Source organism: Rutidosis leptorrhynchoides, chromosome 2 (assembly GCF_046630445.1).
Source record: "Rutidosis leptorrhynchoides isolate AG116_Rl617_1_P2 chromosome 2, CSIRO_AGI_Rlap_v1, whole genome shotgun sequence".
Taxonomy (NCBI): domain Eukaryota; kingdom Viridiplantae; phylum Streptophyta; class Magnoliopsida; order Asterales; family Asteraceae; genus Rutidosis; species Rutidosis leptorrhynchoides.
Genome location: NC_092334.1, coordinates 205,397,329 through 205,417,569, shown reverse-complemented (window position 1 = coordinate 205,417,569; position 20,241 = coordinate 205,397,329). Strand labels below are relative to the sequence as shown.

Below are 20,241 nucleotides of genomic sequence, written 5' to 3'. Positions count from 1 at the left end.
AAAGTGTGAGGTTTGCACCCCATGAAAGCTTTATAGGAGCATCCCTCATTTGAGTTACCGGCTCCATTGTTGTTGTTGTTGTTGTTGTTGTTGTGGTTGTTATTATTATTGTTGTTGGATGAGTGACCGGCCATGGCCGCATCTACGGCGGTGGCTATCATGCGTTGTAGAGCTTGTTCGGGAGTTTCACGGCGTGGCGCACGGCGAAGAGGCATTGTTCCTTCAAAACAAAAGAATACCGTTGGTTAGTATTCTAAATAATACTAACCGTGATATGGAATAATGATAGAGAGAAAATTTTCCTTGACTCGCCTTAAATTCTTTATGCCACAATGTCGGAACGTTCATATGAGTCACCGTAATATAATCCCGGAAATTATATTACCCTGATTCATATGTGCATTCGACATCATTTCATATAGTCAAGGTGGCGTGTCAATCAAATTAAACAACATGAGATTAAGATGAACTAAGAGTAGATATGAGTAGAAGCGTTCGAGTATAAATGCACAAGTAGTCAAGTAATTCCTACTTCAAGTCTATATGCCGGTTGTAGTCTAGACTCACCAATGTACCCTATGACTCGAGGTTGATACCAATGAACTCTAAATCCCTACAACCAACGCTCTGATACCATCTGTAGCGACCCGACAAAATCGTCATTGACGGCGCCGTCTACTTAGGTCCCGTTACGTGGTCATAAGTCTTTAAAACAACGTTTGACCAAAAGATATGTCGCATTCATTTCAAATGTAAAGATTGTTTAAAGTTTACGAGAATAGTTCCACCACAAGTTACGTTACATAGTTATAAGTACAAATGAAACTTATGCGACATAATTTAAAAGTAGCCAAAAGACGCTCCATGTATGCATATATACTCGACATCCAATGCAAGTATCAAAATAATGAGCGGAAGCATGTATCACAAAACGTTCAGGGACCTGAGAAAAACATAGAAATCTATCAACGAAAACGTTGGTGAAATCATAGGTTTAAGTAAGTAAGTGAGTAAAAGTAAGTCGAACCACAAGATTTACATCAAAGATAAAATAGTAATACATTCTAAAAGTTAATATTCACGAGCACCCAATTATCAAGGCTTAACATTCCGTCCGTTGATACCCCATTCATAGTGCTAGAACAACACTGTTTCTCGAAAATATATTTCATCTGTGGACGGTAGCGAACCGTCCGAGATGAGGGTTTGTCAAACCCATATGGCCATACAACATAAGTTCACGCCTACACTTACACCCTGCAACTGTAACTAATGATAATCGAATTGAGGATTTCGTTCTAAATTCGTATGTAGAATGTTTGTTTTCCTGTACTTGTGTTCACTTAGTAAAAGAAATGTTTATGTTTTCTCATCCCAAATATAAGTTCAAAAAGAGTAAAAGTGGGACTATGATCTCACCTTGAGTGCACGAGTAGTAAAGTACTTCAACAAGTAAACGTGTGCAAAGAACAATGCTAGTCTTGACCTAAACAATAGGTTGTATCAATAACGGTACACACGATAGGTCAAAGATGTTCAATTAGTCCTATGGCTCGTTAAGACTCGATCATAATAGCATGTGAATCAAATTGTCATGTTTCATTCAAGGTACAAGTATAAAAGCATGTTAGAACGATTTCACAAACATTTGGTTAAGTTTGATTAAAAGTCAACTTAGGTCGGGTCAAAGTCAACAAAAAGTCAACACGTTCGGGTCGGGTCCCGAACTATTTTTCTGAGGTTTTTAATCATATATGAGCATGTTAGAACAAGTTACCTGTGAATCGGAGGTCCATAGCATAGCAAACATTTTTCGTAAAATGACCAACGAAGACAGAGGCCTGCCAGTGTATCTGTACGGCGTCCAGATTTTCTGTACGGCGTCCAGCTTTGAAGGATGGGACGGCGTCCAAATATCTGGACGGCGTCCAGCTTTGAAATATGGGATGGCGTCCAAGGATCTGGACGGCGTCCAGGTTGGTATTCCAGTCTGATGCAGTAAGTTTCTAAGTACACGAACCAAAAACCAAATAAACACACTTTATGATCCGCAAACAATCAAGTTAAGTATTTTATACCGTTGGGATGGTAATTTGACGAGGAAGACAACTAAACACATTTCAACAAGTAATTTAACACCTACAACAACCCAAAACCGCATTAAACGTTCATAATCAAAGGTTCAAGTTCTAAAAACGCATTTCATGATTCGGGTAACCAATTTACATGTATGATATACCGTTTCGAAGGTAATCAAACACACGTTGCAACAAAACACTTATCAACAATATTTCATAGCATTTGATACATCAAAAGTTCATATAAAGCTTATCAATCCCTAACCAAAATCTCAAAACCAATAATCATGTAAATGTAAGGTTTTCATGTCAATCAACACACCAAAACGAAGTTAATGAAGTAACTAACACTTTGAACACACAACCATCAACATCTAAACACATTTTATCATTCAAAATCAAAGGTTAAACTAATCCATTTTAAGTGTTCATGCTAGTTACACCAAATAACAAGATCGAGCCTATAAATTACATACACGACATCACAATGAGCCATAGACACTAACTAACACCATTTCAAGTCAAAAACACGAATTTAGAGAAATCTAGAGTTTTAGAAATGTTACCCAAATGAGATGAAGTTGGTACCAAAATGAAGAGGATGAAGAGAGGATCACGAATATGTAATTTATTTTGTTGTAAGCCTCCTAGATCGAATTTAGATGATGATTGAATGAATTTGGTAATTGTGTGTGTGTTCTTGCTAGAGAGAAAGAGAGAGAGATGGAGATGGTTGAATGGTGGTGATTGGGGTGGACTAGTTGACCTAGTCAACTAGTTTGCCCCGTGTCAATTTTAGTCCCTCAAGTTTGAATCGGGTGCGTGAATTACCTAATCGAGATAATTTAAACGCGTATTAACGAAAGATGTTATAAATATATAACGGACTTTAAAATAGTTAAACAGAAAGTAACTGGAAAAAGGCGGGATGTTACAATAGGTGGCGGTTGTGGCGGTCAAAAAATAGCAGCAGCAGCGAAGGTATTGCAGGTTGCAGCAGGTGGTTCGAACACACACACAAACAATAACGAGTAGCAGTTTATCATACGAATATCATCATCATTGAGATGAAAACAGTTTAGAACAAATGGGTGTCGGTTTTGCTACAAATCGAACAATAAGGTAGCAGCATCATATTGATATCAGTTATGGGTTGTAGGTGGTAGAAGGTGGTGATGGAAGGTTGTCAATGGTGAGCGTGAAGGTGGTGCTAAGGTGGTGATTATAGCGTATACATGTATCATATATATATATATATATATATATATATATATATATATATATATATATATATATATATATATATATATATATATATATATATATATATATATATATATATATATATATATATGAGTGGTGATCGTGGGTGTATGGTGTGTATGGTGACCGATCAAAAGCAGAAGGAGGTGTTTGGTTTGGGTCGAACATGAAAGGGAAGGGAATCAGAAAACTCAAGTGGGTTTGTGAATGGTGAAATGAATATCATGTATGTATATATATATATATATATATATATATATATATATATATATATATATATATATATATATATGGAATATAATAAAGGAATATAATAATAATAACACACAGTGAAGACACCACTTATTTGTAATCTTATTATCGACATCCAATTTTAATTTACAGACTAATATGTCGTGCTCTGTTGCTAATCAGTTACGGATAAAAGTCTTCGGAAAAATCCCATCTTTTTACATTAAATACATTTATTTATTTCGGCCATTAACTGTTTAAAACTATTCATAAAAAGTTGATCGATTATTAGCGCTCAATCCCAAGTAAAATATACGAAGTGTTAAAACTCAACTTAAGATATTTAAATATATTTTTAGCAAGCCTAAAATTTATATAACTTAATTACGGATCAACGTTATTTTTATATTCTCATAATTTCGTATTTTAACATGTTTAATAACAATCGAATGATAAACGAGTGTTACTATCGTTTAATAATTATATTTGATATACTTTATATACATATAGATCCATTTTAATAATAAATTTTATTATATCTTATATTATTTTACATATTTAGTTCTAACAATTAAATCATATATTATTTCAAATTATATTTCAAATTATTTATATATATATATATATATATATATATATATATATATATATATATATATATATATATTTACAAATAGTTGTTCGTGAATTGTCGGGAATAGTCGAAGTTAAATGAATGTATGAAAACATTTCAAAATTTTTCAGACTCAACATAACAGACTTAGCTTCTCATGTCGGAAATATTAAATCATTTAGAGATTTGAATTAAAAATAAGTCGAAATTTTCCGGTTCGTCACACAACATATCATCAACCTACAATAACAAGATGATATAAGAAGACTTGAATTTCTTAAAGTAGCAACAATGATCGACTTCACATCTTAAGAAATCAATCTTCTTCATAAACTAATCAAACTTCAAGTACCATTGTCGAGGTGCTTGCTTCAATCCATACAAACTTTTCTTTAGCTTACAAACCCACTTCTCTTTACCCTTTACCTCAAAGCCCTCGGGTTGCTTCATATAGATCTCTTCATGAAGATCTCCGTGCAAGAATGCGGTCTTCACATCTAGTTGCTCAAGATGTAAGTCCTCAGATGAAACTATAGCAAGTACTAACTGAATAGTAGTCATCTTAACCACCGGTGAAAATATCTCGTTGTAATCAACTCATTCCTTTTGTTGAAAGGATTTGACCACCAACCGAGCCTTGTACCTCTTCTTGCCATCCAACTCATTCTTGATTCGATACACCAATTTGTTTTGCAACGCCCTTTTATCATGAGGTAATTTCACTAGTGACCATGTTTTATTCTTCTCAAGTGACTCCATCTCTTCTTTCATGGCAAGCTTCCATTGTATGTATTCTTTAGATTGTCTCGCCTCAAAGTAACTCTCGGGTTCACCATTCTCGCTATAGAGCATGTAGTTTGTTGATGAAAAATACCTAGGATTAGGCTTGGGCACTCTAGTAGAACGTCTTAGTGTAGGAGCGACCGGTATGGTTGGACCGGTTCCATCATCTTCATCCTCATCACTAGAACTCCCACTCTGTTCAGAACTTTCACCGCTTTCCGAACCATCTTCATCATTAGCACTTTGTGACGCCTCACCATTATTCAGAAATTCATTGCTACCTGAACTCCCACTAGAACCTTCAAGATCATCAATAGAAATATCATCAAAAGTAACATAATCTGGTTTAGGACTCCCCGTTTCCGGTTTGCCATAAACCGAATGTTCATCAAAGGTAACATCACTAGAACGAATCACTTTTCTAGCTTCCTTATCCCAACATCGATAACCCATCTCATCCGAACCATGACCAATGAAAGTACACCTCTTTGACTTAGCCTCAAGCTTGTCTCTATCTGCATCCTTGGTCTTTACATATGCATTGCACCCAAAGATTTTAAGATGATCATAACTCACCTTTTTACCTTGCCATTCTTCCTCGGGAATTCGGAAACCCAGTGGTGTTGAGGGTCCCTTATTGATCAAATAAGCTTTCGTATTAACCGCATCCACCCAAAACATCTTAGTCAAACCGGCATGTAGTCTCATACTCTTAGCCCTTTCATTCAACGTCCGATTCATACGTTCGGCGACCCCATTATGTTGTGGTGCCTTCGGTACCATTTTTAACATCTTAATACCGAGCTTTGTACATTGGCCTTTAAACTCAAGACTACCATATTCTCCTCTATTATCTGACTTTAAGAACTTCACCTTTAAGTAAGTTTCATTCTCGACCATAGCTTTCCACTTCACAAAAGTATCAAATACATCAGATTTAGCTTTAAGAAAATAAACCCATACCTTTCGAGTGGAGTCGTCAATGAATGTGACATAATAGCGAGAACCTTCGTGTGATTCTATATTCATTGGATCAAATACATTCGTATGAACTAGCTCCAATTTCTCTAACTTGGGCGCTTTCCCCGATTTCTCGAAAGTCACCTTCTTTTTCTTCCCATAAGTACATGGTTCGCAAAACCCAAGCTCCACTTTCTTCAAATCCGGAATTCTCTCACTCGAAACAAGCATCTTTATACATTTTTCACACATATGCCCGAGCCTTTGGTGCCATATAGTAGAATTGTGTCCAACATCAACCGTAGCAACCACCGTGTTTTCATCAAACACCTCAACCATATAAAGTGTTCCCCTTTTATATACACGAGCCACGACCCTACTACCCTTAACCACCTTCCATTGGCGATTTTCAAAAGTAACCGCGTTACCTTCCTCATCTAATTGACCAACCGAGATAAGCTTCCTTTTCAACTTAAGAATAAACCTTACGTCTTTCAAAGTCCAATTAGAACCAAGAGTAGTCTTCAATACAACATCTCTTATACCTTTAATTTCAAGCTTTTTATTGTTTTCCAATCTAACCTTACCATGATACGATTGAAAATTCGTCATCAAATCCTAGTGGGTGAGGCATGAAACGAAGCTCCGGAATCCAAGATCCAAGACTCCACCGAATCTTCAACACTACATAAAATTGCATCATCCGTATCTTCCGTGGTAAAGTTAACACCTATCACCGGAGAATTCTTGCAATTCCTTTGAAAGTGCCCTTTCTGATTGCAACCCCGACAAATAGCTTCACTTCAGTCCTTTGATGGAGACCTCTTCTTAGAATTCTTCCTACCCTTCTTCTCACCACCACGATAAATTTTCCTACCACGGTTGTCGGCACTTAAGAAGGATCCGGATGACGATTCCCCCAAGTTTCTCCTACGAGTGTCTCCACCGAGAAACAAGTCCCTAATACCTTCAAACGCTAGCTTAGTAGTTCCCAAAGACCTACTAACAGTGGTGATCGTATCCGACCAACTTTCCGGTAACGATGAAAGAAAGATTAGTGCTTTTAGTTCATCATCAAACTTGAGATCTACCGATTCAAGCCTTAATATAATATTTTTGAATTCGTTGATGTGATCCGTTGCACTCGAACCTTCCCTCATCTTCGTATTGAACAATTTTCGTATAAGAAAAACCTTATTCGTCGCCGTAGGTTTTTCATACATGTTTGAAAGAGCCTTCAAACATTCAAAAGTTGTCTGCTCATTCACAACGTTATATGCAACGTTCTTGGCAAGAGAAAGACGAATCGCACCCAAAGCTTCGTGATCCAAAAGAGACCAATCGGCATCATCCATGCCTTCGGGTTTGATCTCCAATAAGGGTTATTGTAGCTTCTTTTGATACAAGTACTCTTCAATTTCAATCTTCTAAAAGCCGAAGTCTTTTCCATCAAATCTATCGATTCTAAATTTCCCGTCTTCCGCCATCTTCCCAAACTCGAAACCTTGAGCTCTATATACCAATTGTTAGGGTTATATGACCCAACAATAAAAGTGATTTCCAAAAAATACACTCCCACAATTGACAAACGAAGACAATTAACAAAGAAAATAAGAACGCGATAATTTAACGTGGTTATATGTAATCAACGGGTTGATTACTTTAATCCACGGACCAAACTAGAGAGATTTTGTTAATAGAATTCGTGATACATGGTATGGGTTACATTAGAGAGATTTCATTGTCTTATGACTAGCTAGCTGTACCTCATGCATTATTAGTACATTATATATAGGTCACTTAAGTCTATTGTTTCATTCAACTGTCAATTTTGGATTTTGTTTCACACAAACTAAAAATGTGGCATGTTAATTTGTGTGTTTTAGCTCTAGTTGTGGTTAGTTTTACACATTGGGTTTACAGATGGAGTAACCCAAAATGCAGTGGCAAACTTCCTCCAGGTTCAATGGGTTGGCCGCTACTCGGAGAAACTCTACAGTTTTTCGCTACAAACCGGACTTGGGATACCTCTCCTTTCATTAAGGAAAGGCTGAAAAGGTGAACAATTTAAGTGTGATTTTTTTTTTTTTTTTTTTTTTTGGCGAAAAAGGAACATTTATTAATAATAAATCCGGTCATCAAAAAGATGAACGAATCTCAAATACATAAACACAGAGCAATGAATTACTACAACACTTGAATAAGCAACTAAAAAGCCTATGCAATGCGAATCAAAATCGTCATTTATTAATAATAAATCCGGTGATTGTTAGTATTTGTGTCAAAATATTATTTATTGGCAATTGTAATTGTTAGTATTTTCATTAGACAAAGATAACAATCACCACAAAATGACCTAGTAGTTAACTTCTTATAGGTCTTGAGATGGTTAGGAAAAGGGTATAAACACGCAGTTAAATCATGTAAAAATAAATCTTGTTCATCTCGAGAGGCCCAAATCAGAAAACCTTATCCGTTTGAAGCTTTTACTAATGATATTGACGTCAATTGGTAAACGGATAAGGTTTTTCCAGGTTAGGTTACCTAGGAAAGTTGAGTACTTTTTACTCATGCAGCCTATATGTGTATCCGTGACAGTTTCCGACACTTTTCCTTGGCTATTGTTTATTCAATATTCATGTAAAATGTTGAGTTCTGACGGTTTTATTCTATTTAAGATATGGGTCAGTATTTCGAACCAGTTTTGTTGGGCTCCGAGTTATAGTCTCAGCGGATTTGGATCTTAATAATATGGTGTTCCAACAAGAGGGTCAATTGTTCAAGAGTTGGTACCCTGAAAGTACAAGAAGTCTATATGGAGATCAGAATGTAAGTACTTTGCATGGGGACGCACATAAGCATTTCAAGAACATGGTGCTAAGTCTTCTTGGTCATACAAGTCTTAGAAATATGCTTTCTGAAATTCAAAGTGTATCAACCAGAACCATACAGACATGGGAGGTCCAAGAATCAGTGGAAATAAAAGCTGCAATTGAAGATGTAAGTAGATCGTTAACCATTTTAATTTTAAGTCATTCACATATTCCATATACTCTGAAATAACATGTAATGCACACTCCTCATCCCAATTCTATTATTCTCAGACAAAAAATACACTATAGAAACTACACAGTCTAAGAAATACCATATACTTTTTGTTTACTTTTCAATTTTAATCTTTACTTTTTTTTTTTTTATCTTACATACATACTTTAAGGACATAAAATAACTTTATCTTTTTTATTCTCATCTATTAATGAATAGACAATTAATTAGCAACATCTCAAATGAAATATTAGACACGCAGACACAGCATATTTTTTAAGTTGGAATTTAGGGTTTTATTCACAGGAAAATTCTATTTTTACCGTACAATTTTGGTCTCTCAAACATCTAAATTAACATGTCAAGCATACGATGGACTTAAGGATTAACTATTAAGTTAGATAGTTTAAAAACAAAGAAATATGGGATTGTTAGGTGATTTTAGTGTAACCTAACAATTATTTTAATTAATTGGAAATTACTTGAAAGCAATAGTTGACTAGTTTTACTTACGAGTGAGTTTGGAGAGTGTGGAGTGCACATCCATAATAGTTGACTATACACTGTCGCAGAATTTGCAGGTGTCAATGGGGTCGCGCCCCCTTGCGGGGTCCTAGGGGCAGCGCCCCTGGTTGCATTCTTTCATTACACCCTTTCGTTGTACCTTTTCGAGTTAAAACAATTTAACGTATTTCCCTCCACAAAACAAACACTTCCTTTTCAATTCGAAATATAGAAACATACAATCTCTCATACACTTAGATTTTAATATCTTCTTGTGTGGAATGCGATCTTTTATTTTGTCTTATCTCAATTAGGATTTCGTGATACCCGAGACTTGTAGGGTTAAAATACTCAATTACAACCCAGATTTTCTAACAAGAACCTGTTTAAGAATATTTCCTTTTATTTTATATGGACAAAATCCACTTTGACATGCCACAAGTTTACACTGTTTCTTATTGTCTTTTGGTGTTCAACAGATGGTATTTGGTCTCAGTGCAAAAAAGTTGATAAGCTATGATCAAGAAAATTCACCCGCGAATCTAAGAGAAAATTTCGATGACTTTCTTGATGGTCTACTTTCAATTCCACTCGCAATTCCCGGTACAACTTTCTACAAGTGTCTTCAGGTACAAGTATATTTCGTAATTCATATACCGACGAAAAATGTCAAGTTGGTGACAAGCATATTCCTAATTTTTGATCAAATTTTTATGAACACAATTAGGGAAGAAAGAGGGTGATGGCAATGCTTAAGAACATGTTAGAGAAAAGAAGAAAGACGCCTAATAAAGTCAACACCGATTACTTTGACTATGTTCTTGAAGAACTAAAGAAAAACAATACATTTACAGAAGCAATAGCTCTAGACATGATGTTTGTGCTATTGTTTGTAAGTTTCGAAACAACTTCCTTGGCGTTATTAGTAGCTATTAAGCTTCTAACAGACAACCCTCGAGCATTGAAGGAACTAACGGTACGTGTATGATCAATTAAAAGTCAAACAAAATATTTTCCGCTATATGAACAACTCATTTTGTGTCATTTAATGCAGGAAGAACATGAAAATATCCTAAAAGGGCGAGAAAATAAGGATGCTGATCTTACATGGGAAGAATATAAGTCGATGACATTCACATTTCAGGTGCGTTGAATACCGGCCCTTAATTAAAACTACTTAAAAGAACTCATAGTTAACCATGAGTCATGTTTGCATTGCATTGCAGGTTATAAATGAATCAGTAAGGATGGCTAATGTTGTTCCAGCAATATTCAGAAAAGCGATAAAAGATATAAAGTTCAAAGGTAAATAATATCCACCGTAGAATTAAAATAATTTGTTCAGATAGTATAACTTTTAGAGGGGGTATAACAATGAGGTGGGTTGATATGGAAATTGGGTTTGATGCAGAGTACACAATTCCAGCTGATTGGGTTGTAATGGTTAGTCCTGCGGCCGTTCATTTGGACCCTGACAACTATAAGGATCCACTCAACTTTAATCCATGGCGATGGGAGGTAATCACTATTTTATATGCACAATACACTGGAAACTAGTGGTGGTAATTTCGACCCATTTATTTATAAATGGGTCAACTTGAGTTTTGTTCCTTCACTGAGTCAACTTGAGTGATACTGATTTTATAATCAGATTAGAACCTTAATTATATTAAGAAAATTTTGAATCGAATACAAAATAGTGTTTGGTGGTCAACCCAGCCCAACACGGCTCCTGACCCGCCCATCTTGCCACCTCTACTAAAAATAGATAACATAAAGCTTTAAAAACTTTCTAAGCCTTTTTTGTTAACTCTAAAAATGCAATTTAACAGGGTATGGATTACAAAGGTGCATCAAAGACTTTCATGGCTTTCGGAGGTGGCCAGAGGTTTTGCGTTGGCGCAGATTTTTCTAGGATGCAGCTTGCTGTCTTTCTCCATTGCTTAGTGACTAAATATCAGTAAAAATAAATAACAGATAAAATTTATAGAACATATTGAAAAAAGAGATGCATACTAACTTGAATTATTATTATTTTTTTTTTTTTTTTTTTTTTGGCTCATTAGGTGGAAGCCAATTAAAGGAGGGGAGCCTATACGAGCTCCGGGATTACAATTTCCAGGCGGCTTTCATGTTCAGTTCACAAGTAAAGCTACACATAATAAAGATACGAAGGATAAATCGCCCAAACAGAAATGAATTTCCCGATGCATGGAGATACTTCTCCCACAGTTGTGTACCTCGTCGTAATAGCTCTCAGTTTTCGGTCAAATAAAGAGATAACAAGAGTTCCGCACTGTTATCTGTGTGTTTTTATGTTTCCCTTTATAAGATTGTGGTTCCTCTACAAAGGACCGTCCACGCATATGTAAAATATCTATGTATAAGGACTTTGTCGTTACTGGACTTTGTTCGTTTCGATCTTACTTTTTTTTGGGACATTAGTTTGGGATCAGCCAGGGAACTTAACCACCCACACGTTCATCTCCCGTAGTTGCATAACCCGCCCCCAACTACTGCCCTGGAGGAAACCCGAGCCAATCCGAGGACATGGCCGATAAAACCCCCCTTCCCCGCTGCCCACACACTAAGCGAAAGGCGACATGGGTGGATACTTCAGGTCAGGGATAACATTGAATGCAATGTTGCAGCCCAGCGGAGTCGAACTCCTGACCTCTCGCTAAGAGAGGCAGGCCACTACCAGCTGAGCTACAACTCACTCAATGTTTACGCTTTTTACTTTTGTTTATTAATTGTGGGTTGCAATTGACATTTTATTGTGTGTGATGTTTGGGTCGTATAATTCCTAACAGTTATGTGATGCATACTTTGCACCAATAATATACAAACTCAAATGCTAACCATACCTGTGTTGAATTGTCAATAACTATGGCTGTCATTGTAAATTGGCATTCATATTAACATCATGTAAGTTTGAATCTTTCAATTTATAGCTGCTAGGGGACCTATTATTCACACCAAGTATACAAATTCTAATTAGGAAAGTAACAATTAGATCATTATTCCATGCCGAAACAACATACGTATTTGGCTACTAGATCGGATACTAGGAACAGTATGAAGTATCGTGATATAACTTTGTTAGGATTGGTAATGAAAAATTGTTCCTGAGTAAGTGCATCAAAACTGGATATTGTGATGGTTAAGGAATTGGCAATTGACAATATCAAACATGTAATGTGTAAAGGGTAAATTCGGGTGGGTCAAAGAGTTGTGTCGTAATGAAAGACCGGATGTTGCGGTTTTTCAAGAAACAAAGTGTAAAATTGTGGTTGATGGGTGGGTACATGCTTTGTGGGGTAATAGTAATTGTGGGTATGTTCAAAAAGAGGCTTTAGGGAATTCGGGTGGGTTATTAGTAATTTGGGATGTTGGTAGTTTTGTTGCGGATAGTGTCACTAGTAACGAGTATCTCTTAGCTATTCGAGGTAAATGGGTGGGTTCCGGGCACGAAATTTTTATCGTTAATGTTTATGGGCCTCATAATGACATCAAAAAAATTGAGATGTGGAATGCGTTAGATAATCTTATAAGGTCTCACGACTCGGCTTGGGTTTTGTGTGGGGATTTTAATGAAGTAAGAAATCAATCGGACCGGCTTAACTGTACGTTTCACCAAGCTAGGGCTAATCGGTTCAATGACTTCATTGTGAGAAATAATTTGATGGAAATCCCTATTAATGGGAAACGGTTCACACGTATTAGTGACGATGGTACCAAATTTAGTAAAATCGACCGGTTTCTTGTTAATGACAATTTCATCAAAATATGGGAAGATCTTTCGGTTGTTGCACTAGAGCGTCGGGAATCGGATCACTGTCCTTTGGTACTTAGAGACAAATTAATTGATTTTGGACCTAAACCGTTCAAGATTTTTGATGAATGGCTCAAAAAGGATGGTGTGGATAAAGTGATACAAGCTGCGTGGGATAAGTCAGTTTGCGGGGTGAAAAAAGATTGTTTATTTAGGGATAAGCTTAAAAATGTGAAGAGTGACTTGAAGTGTTGGAGTAAATTAGAGTATGGGTCTCTGGATAGTGAAATTATGGTTTTAAAGAAAGAGGCGAGTAGGTTAGAGCTATTGGCGGAATTGGGTACAATCAGTGAAGTAGATCGTGCATGTTGGTTGGAGACTCGAAAATCTTGGATTGAAAAAGAAAGAACTAAAACGGGTATGTTGAAGCAAAAGGCACGGATACGGTGGATCTTAGAAGGTGATGAAAACTCAAAGTATTTCCATTCCACCATCCGTAGAAAATATAACAAATGTAACCTTCGTGGTTTAAATATTAATGGGGTGTGGAATGAGAATCCATCAGATGTAAAGGCCACGGTTCTAACTCACTTTAGGAATATTTTTGGGGCGAAAAAAATTTGTAGACCTTCTTTAGCTAATTGGACTACCACGATCAGGGGGAGAAATGGGCTTGAGTGTGGCCCAGTATGCACTTGTGAGAATCTCGCTGGTAACAGTAGGCATGTTTTTCCTAGTGACATGTTTAATAATGTAGTGGTACAAGATTCTTTTGCATCGACTATGAACAAGTTGTCCCATTCGGAGGCAACTAATTTGGAGGTAGTTTTTAGTGAGTCTGAAATTTGGGAGGCGGTTAAAGATTGTGGGAGCTGGAAGGCTCCGGGTCCGGATGGGTTCAATATGGGCTTTTACAAAAAATTTTGGAACATTCTTAAAGGTGACCTTATTGAAGCCATCAACATTTTTTGGGAAAAGGGTGAGATATCTAAGGGATGTAATGCCTCGTTCTTCACTCTTGTCCCGAAAAATGCAAATCCTGTTTGTTTAAATGATTATCGCCCAATTAGTTTGATCGGTAGCTTCTACAAAGTGATTGCCAAACTTCTTGCTAACCGGTTAAAGCGGGTAATACCAAATCTTGTCGGGTCTGAACAAAGTGCTTTTATTAAAGGGAGGAACATTTTAGATGGGGCCCTTGTCGCTAACGAGACCCTCTCTTTTCTAAAAAACAAACATGCCAAAAGTGTAATCTTCAAAGTTGATTTCGAGAAAGCGTTTGATTGTCTTAATTGGGATTTTTTGATGGAAGTAATGGAAATTATGGGTTTCGGGGACAAATGGAGAAAGTGGATTCTCACTTGCTTAAAGTCGGCGTCTATTTCTATTCTAGTTAATGGTTCCCCAACAAAGGAATTCACATTAGAGCGGGGGGTAAGGCAAGGAGATCCACTATCACCTTTCCTTTTTATATTGGCGGCGGAAGGGTTGAACGTTCTAACCAAACAAGCAGTGAAAACTCAACGATTCTCGGGGGTGGAAATTGGTCGCGACAAAATCCCATTATCTCACCTTCAATATGCGGACGATACAATATTCTTCGGGTCATGGAGTGAAGGGAACATTCGGAATCTTATGAAACTTCTAAAGTGTTTTGAGTTAACATCGGGGCTTAAAGTCAACTTCCAAAACAGTAATCTTGTTGGTATTGGGGTCGAAAAGTGTGAGGTAGAATATATGGCTCGTCTCTTTAATTGTAACGTTGGTACCACCCCATTTATGTACCTTGGTCTTCCGGTTGGGGGCAACATGAAAAAGGAAGAAAGTTGGGATCCGGTTGTTAAAAAATTTGAAAAAAGACTTTCGGATTGGAGGGCTAGAACGATTTCATTTGGTGGACGCTTGACTCTTGTTAAATCGGTGTTGAATAGTCTTCCGTTGTACTACTTCTCGCTTTTCCGTGCTCCGCCATGTGTAATTAAAAAACTTGAGTGTGTAAGACGTTCTTTCTTTTGGGGTGGGGCGGGTAACAAATCAAAATTATCTTGGGTTAAATGGGATGATACGATTTTACCTTATCGGGATGGGGGGTTAAACTTGGGTTCTCTTAAAACTAAAAATTGGGCTTTGATTGGCAAGTGGTGGTGGAGGTTTAAATCCGAAACCAACTCCTTGTGGGTCAAAGTCATTTCTAGCATTTACGGGACTTCGGGTGGACTCACGATTGATGACATCCCTCTAAATGACTCTTATAAGTCGATTTGGAAGGATATTATTAAAACCGGAACTAACATTGAAGGCTCCGGTCTTCCCTTTAGAAACTTTTTTGTAAAGGAAATAGGTGACGGTGCTTCTACATCTTTTTGGAACGAGACGTGGGTTGGAAACGAGAAGTTAAAGAACAAATTCAAAAGACTATGAAGATTAGAAACGAACCAAGAAGCTTCTATTCAAGATAGACTTTCATGGGATGGTGTTAAGTGTGTGGGTCAATGGTCATGGCAAAGAAATCCAAGAGGTCGGGCGAAGGATGAACTACAACAACTGATGAACATGCTCTCGGGTGTACGGATGAATCCTCAAGTAAGAGATTTGTGGAAATGGAAAGCGGGTGGTAGCGAGAAGTTTTCAACAAAAGTTTTAACAACCTTGATCAACTCGAGACTACTAACTCCAAGTAGCGATTGTAGTGAAACATTGTGTAACAAATTGGTGCCGAAAAAAATTGAAGTCTTTGTTTGGAGAGCAAATAAAAAACGTCTTCCGGTATTGTTAGAGCTTGACAAGAGAGGTATTGATCTTCATTCGGTTCGTTGCCCATTATGTGATGACGATATTGAAACGGTAAACCACTCTCTTATCTTGTGTAAACATGCTTTCGATGTGTGGTGCAAAGTCTTTGATTGGTGGGGTCGAGGTGGTATTCCCTTTGTTAATGTTGAAGATATGTTCATGGAGTCGGGTCAAGCGAATACAAGTGTAGGCAAAAGCATTTGGCAAGCGGTGATTTGGTCGACTAGTTATCTTATTTGGAAGAACCGAAATCAAAAGGTTTTCTCAAATAAATCGTGGACGGCACCAATGGCACTAAACGAGATACAAATTAAAAGTTACGAGTGGGTTGCCAAAAGATGTAAGACAAAGTCATTGGATTGGCATTCATGGCTCCACAACCCTCAAGGCTTCCTTTCTTAAAATCTGGATGCTATCTTAGCATCATGGTTTAGTTGAGGTATTTGTGTATGGCTATCGTGTTATTCATTCGTGTACCTGTATATAGTTGTATGTGCAAAACTATTTAAAAGTATCAATAAAATTGTTGCCTTTCAAAAAAAAAAAATTACGGGCTTTAAAAACTGTTTAATCGAAAATTTAATTGAATTTTAATTTAGTTTTCTGTTTGGTTTATTCACCTGATTTTGATTTTCAAATCAGTTTTGGTTTCAAACTTTTAATTTTGATTGAACTAACAACTTTTATATTTGGTTGAACTAACAACCGAAATCAGAACCTCCATCTTAGCTCAATAATACAAGTGTACGTTTTATAATATATGGTATTTCTTTCATTTTATGTTTTTTTTTTTTTGTTAATTAAACGCCTTTACTGTAAATTTTCATGAATATAACAAGTTTCTGATTATAATCTTAAAATTGAAAATGTGTCAAATTTGAGATTATGTTCATAGAAAAATTTGGTACAATTTACATTGAGTCGAATGCGTTGTTAGATATTCCTCTCGGTGGCTTACAATTTACATGGAGAAACAAGGAAGGAACTAAATTTAGTAAACTTGATCGGTTCCTTATTTCTAATAACGTTCTTGTTGAAATCGATGACCTTAAGGGTGTTGTTCTACCTAGGGGTTATTCTGACCACTCGCCGATTGTGTTGGTATCAAGATAAGGTAGATTATGGCACGACATATTTTAAGACATATTTTAAGATCTTCGCCTCGTGGTTTGAGAGATCCGATTTCGAAGAAACTGTACGTAATGCATGGTCCGATATTAATAATGAGCCTGAATTGAATATGGTGTACAAGTGCAGATTGTTGAAACAAAAGTTGAAGACTTGGATAAGTGGCGTTCGTTCAACAGAAGCTAACCGATTAAAACAAGTTGTTGATTTAATTGATGAACTTGACGCTTGTATCGATGCAGGTAATGGAAATGAGCCACTGGTTAACCAACGCAATTCACTTTTTCAAGAGAGTGGATTTAACCAAGTTAAACAATTTAGACAAGAAACAAAAATCTAGAATAAAATGAGATGCTGAGGGAGATGAAAACTCTAGATTTTTTTATTGGTGACTAAAGTACAAACGCATAAAACAACAAATTCAGGGGTTGATGATTGACGGATCGTGGGTTGTTGACCCATATGTAACTAAAAACAAATTCTTTGATTTTTAGAAGCGAAAATTCGAGGAAGTTCGCACACGAGCGGAGTTTGTTACAATTGCTCCACACTACATTTTAAACGTCGACGAAGCTAATTTTCTTGAGCGACCGTTCGATGACACTGAAATAAAAAACGCGGTGTGAGAGTGTGGTAGTTCGAAAGCACCGGGTTCAACGGCATCTCGTTTCGTTTCATTAAACACTTTTGGGACATGTTAAAACATGATATTGGTAGAGATATTAGAGAGTTTTGTTAGGACGTATGGACCCAAACAAGACCGGTGATTTAAACCAATCACCAAACCCACAACGACAAACGAAAAATAAAGCATGAAACAATAAATAAACGATAAACGACACGGTATTTAACGTGGTTATATCCCAACTCCAAAACACGGAGAAGGGTTTACTCCACGGACGCAAACCAGAGAAAATTTCATTAATAATTCGTGCACACATTTACAGGTTACAATGAGATGTTTAAATAGGCAAGGAAACAACTTAGGGAACAAGAAAACTTGATTTTGGAAACTTCCTCGTCAGGCACTAGCCGCGCCGCGCCCAAGAAAGGCCGCGCCGCGCCTCCACGGCAAAATCCAAATCAGCCTTTTTTCTTCTTTTCCTTGTTGTTTTGATATCCTTCACACATCCAACAATCTCCCACTTGAAGGATGATCTAAACACAACCTTCGCTAACCCGTCACTATGTTTCTTCAACAACCCACAATAACTCCAGATTAGCTGATTACCAACTCCTTTTGATACCGCCGGATGAGACACCCAAATCACGCCGCACTTCATTCGATAACCTTCGAACAAGTGAAATCTTTCGATACCAAAAATACCGATGAGCGATAATCCATTGTAAGATCCTGTTTTTCCCAGATGTTTGGGACGCCGTCCAAAAGGAGGGACGTCGTCCTGTTTTGAAGGACTGGACGTCGTCCAGTATTCTGGACGTCGTCCAGTATTCTGGACGCCGTCCAGATGAACTGGCAGACCAGCTGTTTTATTTTAAGTTATAAAATAAGGGCTTCTTGGTAATTTCACACTTTGGACGAATTTAAGGCCACAAGATCAGTTAGTGGGTTGTCATAACTCCATTATCACCTACCTCCATCTTCTAGAGAGAGAGAAGAGTTCTAGAGTGAGAGAGCTCAAATCAAGGAGGAAGAAGGTTGTTTCGGGTCAAAGAGCGGGTTTTAAAGTTGTTCGTCTAGTCCCTAACTACGTTGTGATTGTTGTGGTAAGTCCTAATCTTGACTTCCTTACTTCAAATTAGTTTAAGGGTTAGGGTTAGGGTTTGGGTTAGTGTTGAACATAAAACCCTTTGTTTAGTGATTTGGGGTTTTGGGTAAGTTTGGGTCATGAGGACTCAAAGATGACTAACCTAGGATTTTGAAATGTTAATCGAGCTTATGAGTCTTAATTTGGTTAGTTAATTACTAGCACACCTAGATATTATGTAAGTGGGTGTTATTTGGGTATGTGGGTGACCCAAATGGGTGTGTTAACCACAAAATGGGTCAAATGAGTTTTGGGGTGACCTAGGTTGTTCAATGTGTATGAAAATGCGATGACCTTGCGTTAGAAGCATATTAAGACCCTAAATGGCTAGTGTTAGGGTTTTGACGAAGTTGACCTAATATTAGGGTTAAGAGTGAAAATGGGTCGAAATTGCACTATGGGTTAAAATGTCACTAGGATAGTGAGTAAGTTGGTTGACCAACTCGACTGTATAATTGATTATATGCATGATGTAATAGGTACTTCTCGTTGAAGGTTGCGAGCTTGATTAACTCACCAAGGGCGTTAAGGTGAGTGGAATAATTATACATGTGTGTATGTAATGTATTTACTTGTGCGAAATGCGATGTGGGTTTTAAGTTCGGGTATGCGATACCACATCGTGTTGACATGGGATGAGGGTTTAAAGTTCGGGTATGTGATACCTCACCATCATGTGTGTGTGTGCGGGCGTGAAGTGTGGGTTTTAAGTTCGGGTATGCGATACCACATTTCACGTGACGGGTGGATTTTAAGTTCGGGTATGCGATACCACCCAAGGGACTAGTGATGCATACTAGTGGCGTCTGCGTGGCTAACGGTTCATTCGTGAGAATAGTTCCCTTTGTATGATTGGTTAACCATGGTTACGTGTTGTAGTGGGGCATATTATATTGTACAAATTATATGCTATTGTTGTGCTAGCTTGCGTATTGGAGATTTAGCCTTATACTTTGTGATGGTATGCTAATTATATTGCTAGCGTGTATGCGGTAATTGTTGTAAGTGATTGCAAGTAAGTAGGTTATATACGTATATGTATACTTGTTGCATTCACTAAGCGTTTTGCTTACCCTCTCGTTGTTTACTCTTTTTATGTTCCGGCTTGGACAATGGTAAGGGTGTTCGGTTGGATTAGTGGCCTCCCGCTTTGTTTTGATAAGGGGACGCTTTTAAAATGTTAGCTTTTGAAGTTAACCAAGATGTGGGTAATATAACCCCAAACACCATGCTCTAGGAGTAGTTTGGAAATTAAACTCTTATGGTCGAAACTTGTATTTTTGAACGAAATTCATAAAA

At 37.2% G+C, this 20,241-nt stretch overlaps 2 protein-coding genes across 2 annotated transcripts; both read left to right on the top strand.

Moving 5' to 3' along the window:
* The first annotated feature begins 7,762 nt into the window (after positions 1–7,762).
* LOC139888526 (cytochrome P450 87A3-like) lies at positions 7,763–11,676 on the top strand. Its single transcript, XM_071871531.1, has 9 exons — positions 7,763–7,986; positions 8,607–8,928; positions 9,957–10,106; positions 10,205–10,453; positions 10,532–10,621; positions 10,704–10,782; positions 10,889–10,995; positions 11,310–11,437; positions 11,544–11,676. Exons 1-9 carry the CDS (start codon positions 7,787–7,789, stop codon positions 11,674–11,676), a joined length of 1,458 nt encoding a protein of 485 aa, XP_071727632.1. The 5' UTR covers positions 7,763–7,786.
* A 4,147-nt stretch (positions 11,677–15,823) lies between these two features.
* Positions 15,824–16,447, top strand: LOC139888525 (uncharacterized). Its single transcript, XM_071871530.1, has one exon. The coding sequence runs from the start codon at positions 15,824–15,826 to the stop codon at positions 16,445–16,447; it is 624 nt and encodes a 207-aa protein (XP_071727631.1).
* The last annotated feature ends 3,794 nt before the right edge of the window (positions 16,448–20,241 follow it).